Here is a 25,581-nt window from a genome sequence, read left to right on the forward strand (position 1 = left end):
CAACCAAGAGGAGGGGTGAATTGGTTTCCCTTGTAAAAATAAGTGCTTTGAAAATCTTTTTGAAATCTTTTGATCTTTCTTGGAATGAAATCAATAAAGAATGAATAACGATGCAAAAGTATAGGGAAAGAGAGATTCACATAGTGAAATATACTGGTTCGGCCACTACCTACATCCATTCTTCTTTCAACCAACCTTATTAGATTGAAAGAATTCCACTATATTGATTTAAGTTTTTACAAGCAAGAAATATAGAGATCACTCCTCTCAATGTAGTCTTCTTCCTAACTCCAAATCAACTATAGCAACCCAGAAAAAATACCCTATTTTTGTCACCCTTACAGATATCACACTCTAAGTCAAAGAACTCCACCGAGTTCTCTTCCTGGTCGCAGCAATAGGGAATACAATCCTTGATTGCAAGTAAATCTGATCTCCAGAAAATACACCTTAATAGTTCAGATATGATCAGCCAATGACAACTCTTCAATTCTTCAAGAATCTTTGAGAATTTCTTCCAAATGTGGTAGTCTTGATTCTTGGAGAGTTTCAGACGCTCCTGTAATAAAATCTCAACAAACAAACTTAGATATTAAAAATATGAATCATAAAGTTGTTGAATACAGATAACAACACGTCTATTTATAGATTTTCTCAACTTTGACACAATTTAATCGATTACGCAAACAATGTAATCGGGTAAGCAATTCCTTCAGCATTAACAAATTTACATTTCACAACATTTAACAGATTAAGAAGTACATGAAATCGATTAATCAAAACACATAAGCCATAGTATTTAAAAGTATGATCGTTAAGACAGTTAATGCTATTTATGAAAAAGGGTTTCATACACAATGCATATTAACCGATTAAGAAATTAATATAATCGGTTAAGTTCCATACTTAAGCAAATTTTGAAAACTTTTTCATTCAAAACATATCAATGCACTAAGTAAAACATGTGTGGCATAACCACGAGTTTTAATCGATTATATCCATAATCTAATCGGTTAAAACGTGATGTTTTGTCACAGTTAAGTATATACTGATATATGATGAATCTAACAGATTATACAAACAGTGTAATCCATTAATTCATACATATATACAATGTGCAAAGTGTTTTAATCAATGATTCATTATTATAAGCAATGAATACACATCACAGATAGTTCAAGCACGTACACAAATATAATCAAGCAACAATTTTAGTATATTATAGTACAAGAAACTATAAAACATTTTTGTTGTCATTATCAAAAATACATATATGAGATATGAGTTCAGCGATAAATAACTCCCATATCAACATGTCATGCTACTTTTGCATGTGAAAATGTTAGAAATATTAATTAATAACTTAGCCATAGACGTTTACATGATGAGATTGTTAAAATAAATTCTGATTTGAAAAATAATTAAAGTAAGGGTGGCAAATAGGGTCAACTTGGCCCGTTTACGGCAAACTGACCCGCCACTTTTTTTATTTTTTTGTAATTTTTAATTTTAAAATTTGTTTGTATATATACTTATAAATAAATATTCAAAATATATTTAGTCATATAAATATTTTTCAAACTTTTAACTAATTAGTTAATATTTTTAATTAGATAAAATATAAATTACTTTATTAACCTAATAATCATAACATAACTTGTAAGCTTTAATGGTTTAAATAATAATAATATTGGATATTTATTTTTTTACAAAAATATAACATAGAAAATTTAATCTTTTTAATTCTAATTTTTAATTTAAAAAATGAAAAATAAAAACAAAACGGGTCAGGCAGGGATGGACTAATCCACCTTTAACCCATCAATTTTGCAAGCTAGGTGGGGCGAGGGAAAACAGACCAACAGATAAAAAATTTCAATCGGATCCATCCTGTTTTGGTGGACTGGCATGCGGGTCACAGCCCATTTTATTACACCTAAATAAAAGTTGGAGGGAAATTTTGAAATAAAATATTAACTTTACTAAAGTTTATAGATAGTAAATTTTAAAAATTTCTAAGATGTAAATAGAATGAATGTGTAAATTTTAAGAGTTTGTAAATGTTATGTCCAAAAAATATGGTATATAGAGATTTTTATTTTGAAAATTTGATCTTGATAAGTCTCATTGATTTTGATTTGTGTGTCATGTGAGATGATAATAAAATTTGAGGACAATGTTTTTAAAACTTTTCATTCAAATGAAGATTTCTCCCTATTGACCACTTATCATCTACGTTAATTTTGTTTAAATACTTTAAATGTTTTATACTCATAATTACTATTGTTCTATTCTATATTTCTAGTGTTTTTATTTAACTAAAATTAATTATGTGGGCCAGGAAATACTTTTTATATATGTGTTTAACGATAGCCTAAACTAAACATCATGTTAACCATTCGATTAAATACTATGAATGAAGTTTTGCAAATATTTTTAAGCATACATAGAGCACATAGTTGAGCGATTAAATATATAGATAAAAAAATAAAAAACATATTTACTAATTAAGGTCAAGGAAAATCTAAAGTTGAACTACTCTTAACATAAAATACACTGTTGTCATTATACTTTTGATGCATATGTTGCCTTTCTTGGTGCAAAATTGGTATGAGCATCCACGATCGTTAATATTTTAGGTATTGACATGCCACCAGAAATAACAATTTCTGCATCACAATAATAACATGTAAAATAATAGTAAGAAAAGAACAAAAACCATCGATTGATGTTTGTAATTCCGTGAAATTTAAATTTGTTTTTGTGATAAACTTTAATATATTTTAGTTCTCAAACTTCAACAATAAATAAATATAATCATTTTAATTCAATTACTTTCTCTTATGACATTTGAGTTGGAATACGTCAAAACCAACTAATACGTCAACATAAAAATTTGATTTGAGAAACAAATTATATCAAAATTTAAGATAAAAAACATTTCATCTATGTTTACTTGAATGGACAGGGAGAGTGATTGAATGAATTTAAGATGATTTGAAAGTAAATTTTTTGTTGTTTATTTGAGTGGATTTTGGAGCTAAGTGAGAGTGAATTTGGAAGTAAAGTTTGTGAGAATTAGTAGAATTTGATTGATGTGATAAATTAAAAAAATTTACTTCCAAATTCACTCTCACTTACCTCCAAAATCCACTCAAATAAACAACAAAAAATTTACTTTCAAATCCTCTCAAATTCATTTAATCACTCTTTCCCAAATTCATTCAAGTAAACAAGGACTTCAATTTCACGTTACAGTTTAGAACTAAAAACATATTTAACTTCATTGAGTTAAGAACATTCGTACCTATTCCTTCTCGAACAGACAAATTTGGTCTTAGAATATCATTTGGGCTAATGAGATAAATATCTCCAAGGTACAAGTGATTGGTGGGAACGTAAACACAAAATAGTTCATCATCATCTCTATTCCTTAGTATCACCGAAGAAGTGATGAACCCAATTGCATACTCACCAACACGAGGGTGTCTTATGATCGCAACTTCCTTGAAAGCATTTGAGCTTTGATCTGTGAATTAATTAACAAAGCTTAAAGTTTGCTAAAAAAAACATGAAAATAATGATATAGAGTTAGATGAATGTGTAGAGAAATATACCAGGTGATATTGCTACACTTATTTGTTTAGAAGCAACATATATGTAGCTTACTAAAGGCATTTTCTTGATGAACCATTCACCAAGGGTGAGAAGTGAAATTCCTAACCATGATGACATGAAAATTCCAACCAAAAATATAAAAGTGATGGAAGTAATAAATCCAAGACCTGTAAATTGAAAAAAATAATTTGTTAAAGTTCATGACCATAATACATCTTACAAACAATGTTATTCAAGCATGAAAATTGTATTTGAAACTAAATTCCACATTGCAAAAGTTCAAAAAATAGAAGAAGCCCTTGATAAAAATATTTGTTCTTGTTTCCAATTTGTAAGAGATATAAATAAAAGAAACAATAAGAACAATATTTGTAGCAAATGATACAATTTCATCCTAAATCTAAAATTTATATAACTTTAAACATGCCATATTTCTAATAATTTATCTTTCTAAGTGAATAAACTTATGCATCAAATTTATGTATGTCTTAAATTTATAACCAAAATGATTTAAAAAAAATTGTGTTTACTAATAATTAGGTAATAGATTCCAAAATCTTACCAAAAATATTGATTCCTAGATGATTATATATTGGAGAGAAGAAACCATCAACAAATCGGATAAATCCCCAAGTAACATAAAATGTTATTGCAATGGGAAGAAGGATGACACTGCAAATTACATCACAATCTTCTTCAGAAACTTAACAGATAATAATTCATGTAAAGAATAATAATAAAAAAAACATCCCAACTTTATAATGTTACAAAAGTATTAGAGAAACTCCCTTAACCTTTTGCATCCTTTTAAAGACATTCGCAACCTTTTTAATTTGTGAAAAGTTCATTTATCGTAAAATAACCCTTTAAATATAGTTAGTACTATTTTCCATCTATAAGCAATGTACCGATAAACCTCTAAGAAATAACAAAAAAAAAAGTGAGGAAGAAAAAATGGAAATAGAACAAATATTTCACTGTGGTGGGTAGAGATAGGCATGTTGCTTGATAAAAAAGAGAGTGCCATTAACAAATAAAAAAACTGATTATTTGATTTAAAACATAATGAATGTTGTTACTACCACATCTAATCATCGTTTAAGAATTCAAGTCTAAGACAGATTTGGTTAGAATTTGTACGAGTCTAAGTTATATATGGGATAAAAGTGAGAAATTAAAATATTATATAAAAATGAAATCTATTATTTTATTATCTTAAGATTTTTGATAGAGAATAGTATCAATCCATTATGTAATTGATTGGTGTTGTATCTCTTTAATAAATTTCATTTTCTATAAATCTAATTAAGTTTAAATATTTTTTCATCCGAAAATATTTAGTTCCTTAAGGCTTCGATCATATACTTATATTCTTGTCACGTTTAATAATCTCACATCACTAATATTTTAGATGTAGAACTTGAAATCGAACCCATGACATTCAATTAGGCTTATTTTATTTAAAACTAAATCAATATTGTTACTATCACACTTAGGTCTCTTACATCCTTTATTATGTGTATTCAATTATTTTCTTAAGACTTGAATCAAAAGTTTATATTTTTATCGCATCTAATAGTCTCACATCACTGTTCGGATGAAGAGACTTAAAATCGAAACATGATATACAATTAGGTATTATTAAGGATACATTTACTTAAGAAACCCAGAAAAGTAAATGATATGATCAGCAAAATGAAGACAAGATTCATACCATCCAGACATAAACTTCTTTGAGGCCCAGCTGCGAATGACTTTTAAAAATGCCTACAAAAATTATTGGTTTATGAATTAAGAAAAGAATGGAGAAAAAGGATTGGTAAAAAAAAAAAAGAGATTGAAGAAAATGATAGAGAAAAATAGAAAGGAACCTCTTGGCCAGTGTGATTGTGGGTGGAACTAACGTTGGGAGAAGTGGTTGATGATTTGGATCCATTTTCTGATAAGTTGGAGACAGGAATCAAGAGCTCAAGATCTCTTGATGCCATCTTTCTTTTCTTTTTCTTCTTTCTCTCTCTCACAAATCACTGCATAACCTTATAACAGAATCTTAAACTCAACCAAAAACTTTCGTTAACTCTTGCGTTGAAATCGTCAGATAAACTTTAGATTTTATTAGTTAATCTTGTCACATAAATACTTGCAATAAAAGAATTTGGTCACATTTATTTTATTCCGATTTTTAATTTTTTTATCATATATTATATTATATTTGTATACAAGAGATATATTGTATGATGTCATTAGTAATATCTAATGATGTAAGAAAAAGAATAGGAGGATTTTATTAATAAATTTTTTATTGTTTTTCTTATTGTATTCCTAAAATTTGTAATAATTAATATATGAAATACTAAATTATATTTATATGCAGTTTTTATTTGATTATAAAAATAATCAACCGCACTAAAAAAAATTATTATTTAATAGAGGTTATTTTGTGGAGAGTTTTTATAATCTCTGTAAAATAAGATTATTAAGATAGTTAAAATTTGTGTTTGTTTGTATTTTATTTATTTATTTAAAAATTTACATAAAGTATGTATTTTGTTTTAACAAAAAAGCAGAGTTTAGATATTAGATAAAATGTTAATACAAGTTTACACAAATTTATAGAGAGAATCAATCATCATATTATTCATTATTCTCAATCAACAAATTTAACATCAAAACACATATTTTAGACATATTCAATCATATACAATCATACATTCCAGTAGTTATAATTTCATACATTATAATGTAATTTAAAGACAAATACGCTTACATCAAAGCTACATAGCTTTAACAATGTATATTTTTTGCTTCTCACACAAGGAACTCTAGAAAAACCTACGAATCACCAAATTGTGATAGAAAAGAGTTCTTAGGACCACAAATTAATGAAGAACTTGGAAAAGAAGTCATAAAACACATGCAACGAATGATCACTATGCATGATCTCAAACTAAGAACGAAAGGGAAAAAAAATCGAAACTTACTCGCTATATGTCGTAAATTGATCGGGTAGAAATGGAGATTACTCCGTCATGATCTCCTAGAAACTTTCTGATCGTCAAATAGATGATCGATGAGTCGGATATCTTAGAGAGAAATGAGAAGAAACTAAGAGGAAGAGTTTTAGAGAGATGATTTGTGTTTTAAGTATTAAGAGGAGTTTAAGAATCTCTATTTATATTATTAAATTATTTTAACTTTAAAACACTTGGTCCCATTATTTTAAAACACCTATCAACTCTAATACTTTGTTTCTTAGGTTCTTACAAAATAGTATTTCTTAATCAATATTCAATATTTAATATTTGAAGTAGTATCATAATTAAAGCAATAAGACTGTGTTCATTTCTAGTGATTTACTATTGGAAGGGATTTGCAGAGATGGATTTGCTAGCAATTGTGGTGTTCATATTAAAGGATGTGAGAAGTAATGAAGGAATGGAATTGCGGGATTAGCTTCTCTTGCTATCTTCCTTGGGATGAGAAAATTTGTAGGTGAGAAATGGTATTTTACAATATTGTATATCACCTATAAGGAAATTGGCTTTTTTTTTGTTTATATATATATATATATATATATATATATATATATATATATATATATATATATATATATATATATATATATATATATATATATGGTTTGCTAACTTGCATATGTACTCTCTTCTTTTTTCAGTTGGTACATTTTAATAATGTGTACCGAATTTTAGTAGACAAAAATACCCTCATATATTATGAATTCTAAGTTTTAAAGTCAATGGTATTTGAATAATTTTAATTTTCAAAATTAAAAAAAAAACAAGAAACTCCTAAACCCTACGGTAGCCCCAACTGAAAAAAAAATATTTTTTGTAAGAAATTGTTTAACAGCAAGTGTTTCTGATTTTTTTTCAATTGGGACTATAGTAGAGATGACAGGAAAAATGTTGGAGTGAGATAGATGAAAGAGAAAGGGTTAAGAGGAACGAGGGAAGTGAGTGAGAGTTTAGGTTTCTTGTTTTTTTTTTTAGTTTTGAGAATAAAAATTATTCAAATATCCTTGACCTTAAAATTTAGAATACATAATATATGAGGGTATTTTTGTCTACTAAAACCCGATACGCATTGCTAAAATGTACCAACTGAAAATATATATATATATATATATATATATTATAATTACTTTTTGTGTAGGTGAAGTTTAAAAAGAATAATTTCACTTTACTTAATATTTTATTAATTTTTATGTTTTTTAATACTTAAAATTTATTTTATCAATAAATATATTATTAATAAATAAATTTTATATTACTTTTATTACTAAGGACATTTTAATAATCTTCAAGTTTTACTAAATGAATACATTTTTTTTATCTATCATATCGGTTAAATTCTACACAAATTTTATTTCTAAATTCACTAATCACCTCCAAATTCATTCTAAAAAACAACATATAATTTACTGTCAAATCCATTCAATCCTTATCTCTCAAATCATCACCCTCAATTAAACACACTATAAATGAAATTTAATATATGATGAAAACGTCTTTTCAATAAACAATGTTTTATGATTTATCATTGATTCATTACTTTTACATTGATAAATTAATATTGACTTTGTATGAAGAATGATAATGAATGGAAACATCAAATTTAATTTAATTTATAGTTAGGGTTCCGTTTTCTATATTTTGATTTTTTTTCTCTAATTATGAGTTTTAATATTGTTGAAATGATGGGTGTGGTAGGTGATTTTCTAAATAAATTATATTCATTTAAAAAATGAATAAAATTAATATATGCTTAAGTTTTAATTTACTTAATAATATTAATTGTTTTATTAATACTCCAGTTGCAAGAATAAAAAGATTATGGGAAGTAATTGAAATTAAAAAACATGAAAATAAATAACAAATATTTTTTATTGATCAAGATGTATTCCTCGTTATGGAGTAGGAATGTTATTTTTCTAATAATCTTTTCTTGCTATAAATTATAATATTCTTTTACATTTCTGTATGCAAGTATTCATCTCATTGTTCACCATATCAGGAGTACCTGGAAAGCATGTAAAATTAATGGTATAAACAAGCAAATAAATTATTAAAATCAAGACAATAAAAATAGTGAAATAAAACATCGAAAAACAATATAAAATCATGAAAGAAAAAATATTTACGAATGCATACCGTCGTTGATGGCGTTAGACTTCATGATGTGACAATCACTTATACAATTATTGAAAGGATGATTGGATAATTGGCTACAATGTGACCTACAATCATTCATACATTTGTCAAAGATATGTTGAACAATTTTTAGTGCTACACATTGAAGTTTACACTTGATATCGCAAAAAACACCATGACTTAATACAGGTTGTGCAAAATTTAACAAAATCATAATCGTAATCATAATCCCAATAGATTTTATCTCAATTTTCCCCATAAGTCTTTTCTAAGTTCTCTTCTAAGATTATGAAATTGTGCAAAGGTTGAATCTCACTTGTAGTGTTTCATAAAAGTTAAACATCAATTTATAGAAAAAGAATTGATATACATTTTTACCCTTTGAAAATATTTAGTAATAAAAAAGTATTAATAATTTACTTATTGTTTTCCCTTATAATTAATATATATAATTAATGAAACATTTTGTATCTTATTTAAAACAATATTTAAATGATAATTGAGTTAATAAAAGGTATTCAATCAATAAACATAGATTATAATATAGTAAAAGAGACGAAAGAAGAGAAAATTGAAAATAACATAGAACCCCACAAGCTAAAGACTTGCCTAACTTGAGTTCAGACTAGAGATTCAATATGGAACTATATCGAAAATAAAAGCATAATTTTGTGTTAGCAAGTATTTAAAAATGTTTTGTAAAACATGATACCGTCATTAATGCCAAAAAAGAGATAAAAAAAACGAAAAAGTGAAAGTAAAATGTTTTTATACACTTTGGTCTAGAGAAATTAAAGATCTTTGAAGTTTCACCATCTTTATTAATGATAGATATTCAATTCATATACATGCATAAAGATTTTTGAAGTTTCATCATCTTTATTAATTATAGATATTCAATTCATATACATGCATATATTTAATGTGCCTCATTTATTAGATGGTTACTATTATTATTTTTAAGATATTGAAACATGATTAATCATATCCACATAGTTTCATATAAAGAGTTTCATTAGAAAGTATAACACAAAAAATCATTTTTTTCATATTTTCACTTATACTTTAAATAAATCCTTAAATTTTTACTTACTTAAGCATCATAAAGGTTTTTGCAATTGATTTTTTTTGTCTGGATCGACCTTGCAAAAGTATCTCAAGATTCCACCACATGTCATATAAATCTAAAATTTATAACTGATAAAAATATTTGGAACTCATCATGAGACAATGGAAAAACCGTCATTAAGATTCCACTCTAGGAGCCCTAGCCCAACTCCTGACCATTCGAAACTGAACAAATCTCAAGGCTTTGCTCGAATTCACAACTCGTTGACATTCACCTCATCGCTGAAACAAACCAAAAACTTCACCGGTACATGAGTCAAACATGAACTTCAAGGACGTAAGGATACACATGTAACTTTTCATGAATTAGGACTTCCATCCTTTTACTTCAAATACTTTTCAAGCAAACCTTGAATTATTTTTTAGTTTGTATGTTGCAATTTTAAGAGAATTTGATTTTTGTATAATGGTTATGGATAGGATTTGACACAATGAAGAGATTAATGACTTATTTATTTATTACTTTTTACTTCAAAGTATAAGAAACTTTGAAAAAACATAAACTAATTTTAATCTAAAAGTTTATAAGTAACACATTTTGTGTTGTGTTGATACTTTTGCACGTGAAAAGATTAGAAATATTAATTAATAACTTAGGCATGGATGTTTACACGTTGAGGTTGTCAAAAATTCTTCTAAATAATTTGAAAAAACCTAATCACTCACATTTTTAAATTTTCCATCTTCAATCTTCAATCAAATTTTCCAAAACTTATCTTCCCTTTTCAGTCAAAATTTTCCAAAACCTATCTCTCCTCTTATGCTCTCATATTTCCATCTTTTCGAAAAAATTACCAAACCTAACTTACATTGTGATTTTTTTTCCCTTTTAGCACCTTTTCCTCTTTCCTCTTAGCACAAGCCTTTCTCGCTTTCCTCTTAAACCCTAAAATAGAATCTAAGTCACAATCGTGCAACACAAGAGTCAGGTTACCATAATAAGGAAGAGGGCGCGTTAAAGAAGGCTTCCGGTGTCGATAATTCAGTGTCGTTGTCGGAGATGCATCTGTGGACGAAACGTTATTTCAAAAAAATCATTATTAGTTACTTGTGTTTGTTTTTATTTTATTTATTTATTTAAAAATTTACATAAAGTATGTATCTCGTTTAAAAAAAATGAGTTTATCAAGCTTGGTGGAAACTAGCTTGTTGCATACAGTGCTGACATTCTTGGAGCCATTTTACCTTGTATAATAATAATACGAAGGTTCAATAAGAAGGGGATTATTATTGATTGATATGGAATTACAATGTCTTTTTTTTCATTCCAAAAGTTTTGGTTAATCATGCATGAAAGATTTTGTAAATAATGCATGTTGAATAGAACATTGCACATGAACCCCAAATTCAGATGTATATAGTTAGCAATTATTTGTTTGTAATCACAAAGGTAAAAATTTAATTTTAATGACGCAATGACTAATCTACGTTTTTTTTAATTAAAAGTGAAACAAAAAGGCCGCTAATTTCTAAACTATATTAAATATTATATTTTCTAAGTTTTATTATTTTAAAACATTTATCAACTCTAATATTTTATTTTCTTGATTTTTACAAATATAATATTTCTTAATCAATATTCAATATTTAATATTTGAAGTAGTATTTTACAATACTATTCTTAATTTTTCTTCACTTGTAGTTGTAGTGGAAGAGAGAGTGTGCTTTGTGAAACTCTAATGATAAAGGAAACGATTTTGGGATTTGCAATTAGTTTTAGGACGCTGAAATTGGTTGGAAAACAGCTCTGCTACGTGAAATCAATTCTATTTGTAATTAATTTTTGTGTGGGTGAAGTTTAAAAAGAATAATTTCAGTTTACTTAATTTTTTTATTAAATTTTTTGTTTTTTAATACTTAAGATATATTTTATCAATAAATAAATTATTAATAAATATGATTCCATATTACTTTTACTATTAAAGACATTTTAATAATTTTTAATTTCTATCAATTACTACGTTTTTTTATCTATCACATCTCATAAATTTTATTTTCAAATTCATTCTTAATCATCTTCAAATTCATTATAAGAACAACATATAATTTATCTCAAATCCATTCAAATTCATTCAATCATTTTCTCCCAAAACGTCACACTTAAATAATAACGGGCTTAATGAGAGTAAATATTTGTTGAAAACATCTTTTCACGAAACAATGTTTTATGTTTTATTATTGAATCATTACTTTTACATTAAATGATAAATTAATATTGATGTTTGATGTTGTACGAAGAATGATAACGAATCAAAGCTTCAAATTTAATTTAATTTATAATTAGTTTTTCTTCTATATTGTGTTTTCTTTTTCAGCAGTGAGTCTAAATATTGTTGAAATGACTGTGTTGTAGACCATTTTTTAAATGAATTATATTCATTTAGAATAAATGAGTAAAATTAATATTGTTGAAATGACTGTGTTGTAGACCATTTTTTAAATGAATTATATTCATTTAGAATAAATGAGTAAAATTAATATATGCTTAAATTTTAATTTATTTAATTATATTAATTAGTTGCAAGAATAAAAAAAAGATTATGGGAAGTAATTGAAAGAAAAAAATAGGAAAATAAATAACAAATATTTTTTATTGATCAAGATATATTTCTTATTATCGAGTAGGTATTATTTTCTCTAATAATTTTTTCTTGCTATAAATTATAATATTTTTTTACATTTTTGTATGCAAGTATTCATCTCGTTGTTCACATTATGAGGAGCACCTGGAAAACATATAAAATTAATGGTCAAAATCATAAACAAGCAAATAAATTATAAAAATCATGAAAAAAAAAACAGTCAAATAAAACATCAAAAAACAATATAAAACCATGATAGAAGAACATAAGTAAGAATACGTACCGTCATTGATGGCGTTAGACTTCGTTAAGTGACAATCACTTATACAATTATAAAAAGGATGATCGGATAATTTGCTACAATGTGACTTACAATCATTGACACATCTGTTAAACAATCCTTTAGAAGTAATTCTTAGTGCTGCACATTGAGTTGTGCACTTCAATCGGCAAAAAAAACTAGTACTTAATACGGGTTGTGCAAAATTTAATAAAATCATAATTGTAATCATGATCCCAATAGATTTTATCTCAAATTTCCCCATAAGTCTTTTCAAAATTCTCTTTAAGATTATGGAATTGCAGACAAGTTAAATCTCAGTTGTGGTGTTTCATGAAAACTAAACATGAATTTATAGAAAAATAATTGATATATGTTCTTATCCTTGAAAATATTTAGCAATAAAAATATATTAATGATTTATTTATTGTTTTCTCTTGTAATTAATATATAATTAATGTAACATTCTTACTTTGTATCTTATTTAAAAAGTATTTAAATGATAATTGACTGAATAAAAAGTATTAATCTAGAAACATAGATTATACAAAGTAAAAGGAAAGAAAGGAGAGAAAATTGGAAAGAACATATAACCCCACAAACTAAATGGACTTGCCTTACTTAAATTGAGACGAGAGATTTAATCTAGAACAATCGAGAAAATAAGAGTATGATTTTGTGTTAGCCAATATTTAAAATTTGTTGTAAAGCATGATATTGGTAACTAATGCCAAAAAAGAGATAAAAAAAAGGAAAAGTGATAGTAAAATGTTTTTATACACGTTGATTTAGATAATTTAATGCTCATTGAAGTTTCATTGTGCCTCAATTATTTTTAAGATATTCAAACACAATTACCATATCCACATAGTTTCATATAAAGAGTTCCATTAGAAAGTATAACATACAAAATCATTTTTTCATACTTTCTCTTATACTTTAAATAAATTCTTAAGTTTTTACTTACTTAAGCATCATAAAGTTTTTTGCAATTGGACTTCTTTTCTGCCTTAATCGACCTATCATGCTAAGATATCTCAAGATTTCACCACATGTCTTACAAACCCAAAATTTAAAACTGATAAAAACATTTGAAACCCATCGTGAGACAACGGTAAAACAACCATTAAGATGTCACTCTAGGAGTCCTAGCCCAACTCATGGCCATTTGAGACTGGACAAATCTCAAGGCTTTTCCTGAATTCACAACCCGTAGAGACATTCACCTCATCACCGAAACAAGCCAAAAACTTCACGAGTATGAGTAAAACGTGAACTTCAAGGACATAAGAGTACACCTGTGACTTTCCATGGATTAGGACTTCAATTATTTTACTTCAAATACTTCTCGAACTAAACTTGAATTTTATGTTCTTATTATTTTTTTTTTGTAGTTTTTATGTTGGAGTTTTAAGAGAATTTGATTTTGTGTAATGGTTATTGTTAGGATTTGACACAATTAAGAGATTAATGACTTATTTATTTGTTACTTTTTACTTTAAAGTATAAAGAACTTTGGAGAAGCAAACCTAATTTTAATCCAAAAGTTAAGTTATAAGGAAGTAACCTATTTTGTGTTGTCTTGATATTTTTGTATGTGAAAAGGTTAGAAATATTAATTAATAACTTAGGCGTTTATGTGTTGAGATTGTAAAAAATTCTCCTGATTTGAAAAAAATAAAGTAAGGGTGGCAAATAGGGCTAGCTTGGCCCGTTTACGGCAGATTGACCCACCATATTTTTAATTTTTTTGTAATTTTTAATTTTAAAATTTATTTGTATATATACTAATAAATAAATATTTAAAGCATATTTAGTTATATAAATATTTTCCAAGCTTTTAATTGATTAATTAATATTTTTAATTAGACAAATAATAAATTACTGTATTAAACTAATAATTATAATTTAATTTGTAAGCTGTTAAGATCATAATAATATTGGATATTTATATTTTTATAAAAATACAACATAGAGAATTTAATTTGTTTAATTCTAATTTTTTAAATATAAATAATTTGTTTAATTCTTTTTATTAGTTAACATAAATAAATGAATAATAAATTTTCTATTTTAAATAATTATTAGAAATCAATCATCTTATTAGGATCCATGATTATGATTATAGGATTCACAATAATAGTATATATTGATACTATCGTATTAATGAAACACACAAAGATAATTTTTTAGATGGTATCCGTAATCAGTATTTGATCCTCAGATAATCTTATTTGCCCTCTCAAGAGAGTGTAATTAGAGGATTAGGATTATGATATAAAAGTAAAAAAGATAAATAATAAAAGTAAAAAAAGTAATTTTGAAATTAAAAAAAAATAAAAAGGTGTAGAAAGTAGTTGGAGTGAGAACATGAAACATAAGGGTTACTCTTTTTTTTTGTATTGAAGCCATGAAGAAACTCAAATATAGAAGCATAGTGATCAATGAGGTTACTTGTATTAAATTTCATCGTTGTTTTATATTTATCTTGTAATCTTGTGTACTTTTATAAATATATTCAATTTTTATTATTGACATGCCTTATTTGAAAGGGATACAAGATGGGTTGTCCATGTCCTCTTATACAAGCTTAGAAAGAAGAGTGACCATGAGATCATTTGAAGCTGAATTAATCATCAATAAAATTAATTTTGATTAATTTTTTGTGTACTATAAAAAATTTTATATATTTTATTCATTTCTTATTATATAAAATAAATTTAATTTAATTAAAAAATTTTAAATATAGATGAATAATTATGAATAAAGAAAATTTCAAACCCCCATAAAATAATAATCACCACTAAAAGAGGTTAAAATTTCCCAAAAAAAAAATGTGTGTAATATACATCTGACGATGATTAAAAACCTTCACAAATTAATAACTACTACTGTGAAAGTTTTTTAAACTTCCACAAATTAATTTACAGAACACTAAATAGTGACTATTGTATTTTAATTCACAGTAGAATTATGGAGACAATTAGGTGTGGAGTTTTCATATGTTTTCTACTCAAGAACATAAAAACTACTACTCTATATGATCTATATTTCTTTTATTTATTACATTCGAGACACTTATCTAAAATGTCATATAGATTGTTATGTTACAGCCTAACTTAAAAAAGTTACCATATATAAATTGGCATTATTTGAGTTCAGTCCATACTTTGGGTACATTTTTTTGTTTGTTTGATGATGCTCTGTCGAATCAATGAATCAATATAATTTTTTTATACTATGTGAATATTTCTGAATATCCAAGTATATTTCTGCTTTCTTTCAAATTTTCAAAATATTTTAAAATAATTATTTAAAATATAAATTCAGATAAAAAATAGATTTTTATTTATAATCTAAATAAAATTAAATAATAAAATAGAAGTGCAAATAAAATTAAACTTTCTTAAAAATCAAATACACAAACAGTGGTTAAATAAAACAATATATTTCGTTTTTAGTAAATAATTTTAATATAAAAATCAATTCTGTTAATTTTATTTAAATTCGTTAATGATGTAAAGATAATTGAGAACGTATTTAATTTCTTTAAGAAAAGTATTTTATTTTATGTTTTTTTTAATAAATTTGAAACTCTCATTGACTCTTTTGAAGGTAAATTTAATCACATATTAAACACACAATTATACGAAATAACATAGCAAAAATAAAGTGAAGAAAACAAACATATATTACTAAATCAGTATATACACATTGGACCCAGATGTTTAAAATGATTATTACTCACAGTTGAATGACATTAAAAAATGTGACACTATAAATAGAGGAGGATCCTCCTCATACATACATACACACTCTCCTATTACTACATAGCACTCAAAGAACCAACCAGGGGGAATTCTTGGCAATTAAGACAGAATAATTTAAACAACAAAAAGTGGCATCTTTTATCTACTTTCTTGTTTTTTAGGTTAGGCATTTCCACCACCATAAAGACAACTCTTGTAACCTACAAAATAAACAAAGAGCAAAGATTGTAAAACAACAACTACACTATAATCAAAGTTTATGATGAAATGGGTACTACTTACTTGGATTATTTGTTGATAACATGGCTGTTTGGGAGAAATCACAAGTCAATGGATTCCGTCCAGCAGCTTGATACAATAGATTCATGGCATATGCAGCATGGTTTAGTAAAGTGTTAGGTTCAAAACAAGCTCCTCCTTGTTGAATTGCAGCACAATCAATCCCCTGCCCACAAGCATAGTCCAAATTTGCTTGCAACTGTGGATCTGACACTCCTGCTTTCGGCACACACCAGTTTGTTTTGGTTGGACTTGGAACTGTTGTTGGATTTGGAGTCACGGGAGATTTTGACACATCCGGAGTGGTCTTCAATGAAATTAAGAAACATATTATATTAAATACCACAAGCTAGAACAACATTAAGACGAGAACTGTGAACATTATTAAAGACTGCAAAATGGTGGCTTCATGTCCACTCAAGAATTCTGCATTATTTGGTGTTGGACCCGGGCCTACTGGCGCTGGAATCACTGGAGACTTTTGTGTTTGACCCGGGTCTGTTGGCGCTGGTATCACTGGAGATTTTGACACATCCGGAGTCTTCAATCAAATTAAGAAATACATTGTTAAATACTGCTATAGACTATAATAAGTCTAGAACAGCTTCAGGATGATGAGAACTATGAATATGTAATGTGAGGATTGACAGATTGACAGTATTACTCATCAGCAACAGTGCCTAACTATTGACAGTATTACTCATAATAGAATTGTTTCTCACCGGAGCAACTACTGGCACGGGGCTACTGGTTTGTTGCTGTTTGGAGAGGCCAGCATCATAGATCATGGTTTGATCAGGGTTGAAAAGTCCAAATGCTCTCTCAGAAGCAGCACCGGGCTTCAAGTCTTCATCATACAGAGCAAACAGGTACGTGTCCACTGATTTTCCAGGCATCAATGGGGTCCCAACCATAGATCGAAGGTGTGCAATGAGATTACCGTTATAAGCCTTAGCATTCTCTAGACTTGGACCAGCTTCATTGCTGTCTCCCTTGTAGGGCCATCCTGTCTCCGCAACCACAATCTCAACATTCTTAAACCCCAAAGAATCCAACGCTGAGCGAACCGCATCCACCTACACTCACAAAAACACAAACACTTTCAATACACCATACCAATAATTTCACATAGATTACAGGAATAATTGTGGATACCTGAGCATCGAACATGTTCATGTACTTGATGTTGGTGTTAGAGTCAATTCGGCCCGCGTTAGGCTGAAAGAGGCAGAAAGCAAGGTTATCGGCTCTGCCAGGGTCGCTTCTGTAGGCGAAGTAGGGATAAGGGTTGATGGCGAAGGGTGAGCCCGTGGCATTGTTAAACGACAACAGCCCCTGCAAAACGGTGTCGTACTCAGGGTGGAACCTTCCGGCGGAGGGAGGCTCCGAGTCCCTCAGAACCGCCATCGAGTGCACCGTCGACACCTTGATCTTGCCGCCTAGAGAGGCCGCGTCCAGCGCGCTCTGCACGTTCTGGATCGCCGGCAGCATCTGGTTCACGAGGCCCTCGTCGTTCGAGGTTATCACTTCGTTGCCAACGGTCACCAGGATGATGTTGCTCGCGGGGTAGTACGGCACGACGTTGGTGTTCACCCACGTTTTCGCGAAGTTCGGGTCCGACGCCAGGCCCGGAATGTCGCCGTTCGCCGCGCCGATCACGATTCCAATTCCCGTGTTCGCCAGCGCTTTTATTATCGCCGGGTCGGTTCCGTACAACCGGACTTTCCCTATCGCCGTCGATTGGAGGAGCTTCGCCGTCGCCGAAGGCGGCGGCAGGTTGTCGGCGACTTGCCCATAGTTCACGCCGATGAACGATTCAGAACCTGCACAAATTAACAACATCAATAACTTCACTTCCTTCCTTCTTTCCATAAACTACTTAGCAAAATAGCAAAACAAAAAAGACAATAACAAATTAAAATCAAAAAATAAAAAATTGAGAAAAAAAAATACATACTGAAATTTCAAAGGACTAATTATATTATATAGATTTATTTTTTTTTCAAACTCATTCAAACTAAATATAAAAAGGGTGTCCCATTGTGTAAAAAAATCTTAAATCAAAACGAGAAAACTTACTTGCAAGTTTAAATATAAGAAAGAAAGGAAGAAACCGAAGAAAAGTTGCCATTTGAGAACTCCGTTTTCTTTTATCAACTTTGCTTTGTGTGAATGAACAAGTGGTATGAAGGGGGAAATATATAAAGGAAGGAAAGGGAAGGGTAAAACCGTCAAATTAAAAAGGAAGGTCTTTCTTAATGTATTATTCAAAAGCAACGGTAACCTACTATGTCTGTGTGAGTTCTTCCTACTTACCTTTTTCATTTATTTGGTTAACTTTTGAAGATTTGAAGAAAATAATTTGAACAGAGTTGAAATTACAAAACGGCTTTTTCTTACGTGCTAATCAAAGAACATTCTTCTGAGTGGAGGAAGAAGAAAGTAAAGGATTTTAGTTGAGATGAGTGTCCTCAAAAGCAGCACGTCGTGGGAGCTCGAATGTTGTTTTGCTTCCTGGAACAACCAATGACCAAGGAAACTCCGAGAAGGTTAGCATAATCCAATTAAGAATAATATTAACAAATACAAAATGAGATAAAGCCTCTTTTTTGCCTTTCATGAAATTTAATTTAATTGCTCACATAACCACCTCTTCCTTTTAAAAGGAATCAATTTTGCAATGGCATCCACACAGATTTCCAATTCAAACCAATGTGCCACAATCAAAATTTTCTAACAACTCTTTTTTTCCTAATGCTAGTGCTAATGTTTTTAGTTTTAATGTGAAATTAAAATTTATTTATATTTCAAATTTTAAAAATAAATAGATATAATTTTGTTAATTCAGCTCAATTATAAATTTTGATATGGAAAATGATATTTTAAGTTAGTGTTTGAATTGTTTATCCTGTTTCATATTTTTTGTTTAAATATGAGTCAAGAATGCAATTTAATATAAATTTAATGTTATTGGATTAAAAATTATAGTCATTTGTTTTTAAAGTTTAAGAATCAAAATATAATAAAATTTGAGAAAAAAACAAATTTTTAATTTTATGTCAAAATTTATAGACAACAAAAATATTTAACTTTATATTTATATATCAATATAATTATTAAGTAATAAACTTTTAATTTAATTATTATAAAATCAACTTAGATGAGGTTTGTATTTTTATATAAACTGACATTAAAACATATTTATCTCATGATTCAACATTTATAAATAATTTGATTATAATATAATAAGAATAACACAATATATTTAACAAATAATAAATTTTATTATGATATGGTTCACATAACTCTTATATAATGTGAATTTTAAATTTAATTCAATTTTATAAAATAAAATTTGTATTTATTTATCTAATACAAATTTATCTTATCCCTATATTTATTATTAATAATAATAATTATTTCATAGTGATGTTATATCAAACAAGTGGAGTGCCACATTTTGGTAAAAATAGTGGTAAAATACAAAAGGAAAAAAAAAAGCTATTAAAGACGTGTTGAGTGGTTGTTTCCTCTTTATTAGGCTTAGCTCCACTTTAAAGTTAGCCACAAAATGAAACTAAAGGGCAATGGAGTTTTCCCAAGGTCTTCATGGACTAAGAGATGGACCACCACCTCTTCCACTTCCTCTTAATAATTGCCACTTTTCTTCTACCCTAACAACTCTCATTTCTTAATTCATAAGTTACCATTCAAACATTAAACAAACAATTCATTTTTATACCAAACATTTTCCTCATTTTTTCATCTACATCTTTAATTTTTCTATTTTACACCTATTCTACTTAAATATTATTAAATTATTTAACTCTGATTTTTTTAGGTTGTAATATTTTAATAACATTCACAATTGTTTTCCCTTTTATCACTAAAAAATTGAAATTTCTTTTTATTCCTACTATTATATGATATCTGTTAAAGATTTTCATGTTTAACATATACATGATCATATTCTATATGTATTTTTTAAAAAGTCATAAATCTCGAAAATGAATATTATTTATCTAATTGAAAATAAATTCTATTAAAATTTTATTCATTCCATAGAAATTAAAAACAATACTCTAATTTTATATCGTTTAGATATAAAAAGTTGGAATTTCAAAATCAAAACATGTTGACTTCACACTAACTGATGGTATATTCAAAATTTTCATACGTAATCACATGCATACCACTTGAGTTTTTATAAAATTACCTTTCATAACTCTTTTTTTAAGACTTTGTCTTCTCTTAATTTATTTAACTCGACAAAAACTTATGGGACGTTGCTTTCAATTTCATGGGTGTATTTTTTTTTTAAGTTTTTTTAGTCAATTTTTTCTATGACAGAAATTTTTAAAATAAATAAAAAATAAAAAAGACAGAGTTTTCCTGTATTAAATAAAAATGTACTTGTTATAAAACAAGTCATTATATGGTTTAAAAGACGTTGAAATAGAAGTTATAGAGAACGCTAGTTGCATGGTTTGATGCAAAATTATCAACTTAGTATAGGTATTAGTTTTATTAATGTGTTAGAAATAATAATTAATCAATATTTATATAAAAAAAATTATTGGGTGACAAAAATTGGACATGGTACACTCAGTTTTGTGTAACATGAATTAGGATTACCAATAAATATTTATAAGTTTATCTTTATTCACCAACTTGATTTTCAAGGTATTCGATTGACTCTTTTTATGGTCTTTACAACAATTATTTTAGTTTGTTATATACATTTTTTATACTTTACTTGAATGTTCATTGTGACTTTGTTTACTATTGACACTAAATTCTAAAATAAAAATTTATGTTCTTCATATATTATTTTTCTTAGTTTATTTTAGGGTTTCAAAAAATGAAATTTTATTTTCTTCGTATTTTTTTATTTATTGTTATATTTATTTAAGAGTTAAGTATATTTTTAGTCTTTTAATTTTGATGTGAAAATTGAAATTCGTTCATATCCAAAATTTAATACGTTTTGGTTCCTAAACTTAAAAAAATGAATGAATTTAATTCTTTTAACCAAATTACAATAAATTGTTTTGATATGTCAAACACATTTAATGCTAGTATTTGAGTTATTTATATCATTTTACGGTATTCTCATTTTAGTGTCAATTAAGAAACATATTTAACATGTTTACGATATTCTCATTTTAGTGTCAATTAAGAAACAGATTTAACACGTTAACACGTAATTAATTATAAGAAGACTATTCATTTATTTTTAAAATTTAGGAAAATTATGATCTCGCTACAAAATTTAAAAATAAAATCATATTTAATTCTTTATTTAAAATTTTATGCTGAGAAAAACAAAATATGTATATTAGTTGTACCTAAATTCTTTAGTTTCCTTGAAAATTAATTTAAGCTTTTAAGTGTTTGTCTTAAAATAAAGTACTTGAAAGTGTAAGCTTCCATATATGATGTACTATTACTTATAAAAAAAGAAATTAATTAATTTTAAATGTTTGGACTCGTATTATATTGAGAAATACTAGAATAATAATGTTAATTATAGAGAAGAATAATTCAGTGAGTGTTACTATAAACACAAGTAATGACAATAACAATAATATAAATACGTTGGAAATGTAAATTAATAAGTGTCTAAATTACTTAATTTCAGATTATTTTATTACTCAAAATGGATAAAGTTGTTATATTTTTTAGTAAATTATACTTTAGATTAGAAATATGGTAATGATATTTAATCACATGTGAATTCAATGAAATTTTGATAAAAATGAAGTACTTTTACAAAAATAGAATAACTAACATAATTGAGAGCAAAGATCAATAGTGATCACTGAAAAACGATTTTTGAAGATTTAAAATATGACCTTCACAACTGAGCACTAAAAGAAGCTTGGTAGGAAACCTTTGAGTAATTTGAGGTGTTGGGGTGTGTTCAAACTTGGTTATGTAGTTGGTGACTCACATGAGAGTTTAGTATCTGTTATGAAAAAATTCACTATTCATGGAAAAATTCATAATTACCTTGTGCACTTTTCTGGTTTCACTTTCGCACTTCGTGAAGTAAATCTACAAATTCTAAAAAAAGCCACAACTCAATTGTTAAACTTGCTGGTTTTCAATTTGTTTCTCTCGAGACAAGTCCACATGTTGTGGAAATGTTCACAACTAGGTTGTGGAACTCTCTGGTTTCAACTTTACATCTTGGACATCAATTCTTTCCAAGTTGTAATTTTAACACTTAGAAACACCAATCTACAAAAAAAAAACACAAAACCCAAATGTATGATCCGAAACAAAGATAATGCATGATGAAATCATTCAATTTATGCAATTATGTATGCAAATGGTCTAAACTAAGATATGAATACAATTACATTTTATTCACACGTCATTCACCCTATGTGCTTCCATGCTTATGGTTTAAGTGATTTATGATAACTTATTGGGTTGTTTATGGTACTTTGATGTATGATCAGTGATGTTATATGTTGGTATTGAATGTGAAAGTGTATGGACATGTGTATGATTTCAAATGGTTTTCAAGGTTGGTAAAGAGAGTTTCAAGGAGGAACTTCTCAGCGGTGGGTTCAAGTATTTAACTATGAATATGTGAAGCTCAGCCTTGGAGTTCATCGTGACATTCTAATGGTCACTCATTTTCAAGCAGAGAGGGGCGAGACATGTCGTGAGAATATCAGAAGGTCCTAGTTTAGGGGCTTTACCTTGGCTTAAGACAAGTAATAACAGACTAACCTTGTGTGGTAGCTTGAGGTGGACCAATTGTTTCACCACAATAAGTGCATGAACTGTCATAGTTCAATATTTATACTAATCAATAGTCAAGTCAAAGGGGTTGTCATGCATAAAGTGTTTGGTTGGTTGATATGCTATGTGTATCATGTGTAAAAAGTTTAACATGTTTTAATGTATTATGAATTGTTTGTATTGCTAGCTTACCCTTTTGCTTGTGATTGTGTTTGTATGTTTCCTTTACTTTTTCTTTTTGCTATGATCATCTGGTAGGTGTGAGTAGAGGAAAATGAGGTCTCTTTGGAGTAAATGTTGGACGGAGGAGCTACATATGTTTAATTTACTTTAAACTAGTAATTGTAGATAGTTTTTGATTTAGCTACTTTATATAAAGTTTACTTTATAATTATTTTGAGATGACGGTAAATAATTTTATAATCTCTTTCTTGTTAGTATTAAAATTGTAATGACTCTTTAATATAGTTTAATATTATATTTTGGGATGTTACAATTTTAACAGGAGATGTTTTAGTCTCATAAAAAAAATGATAATCACAATATTTCTCTTGGTAATAATGACAAATCATAATTATGACATTTTCTCTAATTATAATAACAATTATAAGTGTTAATCAAGGATAAAATCCATGTATAACGAGAGGATAAAATGCTAAAAGAGTGTTACAATAAATAAGACATCATATGATATTAGGAGCTGTAGGTAATGGTTAAAGAAATAATTAAATCTATCCTAATAATTTATCAACTTTAGCCTAATAAATATAATTTCAGTTGAATCGAGTTTTAGAACAAATGGTATATCAAGAAGGGTTAGAATTCGAGTGAAAAATGTATACTAAAAATATAATTTATTAAAAATAATTATTAAATAATAACCAGTTTTAGAAATAAAAAAAAAATAATTATTAGTAACTAATTTAGAGATGATTTTATAAACTAAAAATTATTCATATCTAAAATAATTTTTATTATAAATAAAAGTTATAACTGATTTTAAATTAGGTTTTAATATTATTAATAAAAAAATTTCTCTAAATTAGTCTTTAATTTAAAAATTATTATATTAATTAAATTTCTTACAAATTTTAATATAATTTTTTATTTCTACTTACTTTTAACTTTATTTTCACTTATTTTTTCTTAGTAAACAATAAAGTTTCGATAACCCCGATAAACCTGGCAAACAAAATAAGAAAGAATCATATAAATAAATTCTAAATAAGAGGTGGATCAAATATTTCACAATTTTTTATTTCTTTAAATAAAGGATTACATCACTTACATTGAAACTAAAACAAATAATAAAGATAAATATTTACTCGCAGAAGATAATGATATTTTGTAAAAGTTGGTTACAATATGGTTGTCAACAAGAAAATGTAAACGATAACAAGATAAAACAAACTTATACCAAAAGTCAATGAAAATGTTAGTATCTTGTTAAACTAAATATAATATATTAACCAGAAAATAAGTGAAAGATAATATATACAAGATATAATATATATATATATATATATATATATATATATATATACATTCGTAAAGTTATATTATTTAAAAAGGAATTTAAATATATTTATTATTATTTACTTATAGTATTATCTCATAAGAAACTCAAAAAAATTCTACAACCGTATTTTATAAAAATCCCGTCTAAGGCCCAAAAAACAGAATCGGCCCATAGGAAATCTATCCAAAGCGGCCCAATTTGAAATATCCGAAGCTGACACATAAAAAACGTGCCTGGCAAGAATATCTACGTCATCGAGAACCTTCTTTTCTTTGTGACCGCAAATACCTTACCCAACCAACAACCCGCCCATTCGGCATTTCTTTTAAAGCAACAAACTCATCTAATCCACACCATTGGATCAATCAGTTTCAAATCAATAAAAACCGTTGATATTCTCCAGATTCGTTATATATAAAACGATCCCAACGCTTCATCATCCCATTCCATCGCCCATGTGAGGCCCTCGGCTTCTTTT

At 27.3% G+C, this 25,581-nt stretch overlaps 2 protein-coding genes across 3 annotated transcripts; both read right to left on the reverse strand.

The window, feature by feature from the left end:
* Positions 1-2,449: 2,449 nt before the first annotated feature.
* On the reverse strand, positions 2,450-5,703 carry LOC108337046 (protein LIKE COV 3-like). Its single transcript, XM_052880794.1, has 6 exons — positions 5,490-5,703; positions 5,333-5,385; positions 4,181-4,290; positions 3,618-3,785; positions 3,308-3,529; positions 2,450-2,669 (listed from the first exon to the last, which is right to left on the reverse strand). The coding sequence occupies exons 1-6, from the start codon at positions 5,604-5,606 to the stop codon at positions 2,566-2,568; spliced, it is 774 nt and encodes a 257-aa protein (XP_052736754.1). The 5' UTR covers positions 5,607-5,703; the 3' UTR covers positions 2,450-2,565.
* Positions 5,704-16,452: 10,749 nt separating this feature from the next.
* Positions 16,453-19,045, reverse strand: LOC108337049 (glucan endo-1,3-beta-glucosidase 7). 2 transcript variants are annotated; one of them, XM_017573486.2, is made up of 5 exons: positions 18,908-19,045; positions 17,984-18,651; positions 17,551-17,904; positions 16,832-17,135; positions 16,453-16,749 (listed from the first exon to the last, which is right to left on the reverse strand). In XM_017573486.2, exons 1-5 carry the CDS (start codon positions 18,957-18,959, stop codon positions 16,712-16,714), a joined length of 1,416 nt encoding a protein of 471 aa, XP_017428975.1. In that variant the 5' UTR covers positions 18,960-19,045; the 3' UTR covers positions 16,453-16,711. The 2 variants fall into 2 exon arrangements, with proteins under 2 accessions (XP_017428975.1, XP_052736765.1); XM_052880805.1 differs by lacking the exon at positions 16,453-16,749 and having other exon boundaries at positions 16,864-17,369.
* Positions 19,046-25,581: the final 6,536 nt, after the last annotated feature.

Source organism: Vigna angularis, chromosome 7, assembly GCF_016808095.1.
Source record: "Vigna angularis cultivar LongXiaoDou No.4 chromosome 7, ASM1680809v1, whole genome shotgun sequence".
Taxonomy (NCBI): Eukaryota; Viridiplantae; Streptophyta; class Magnoliopsida; order Fabales; family Fabaceae; genus Vigna; species Vigna angularis.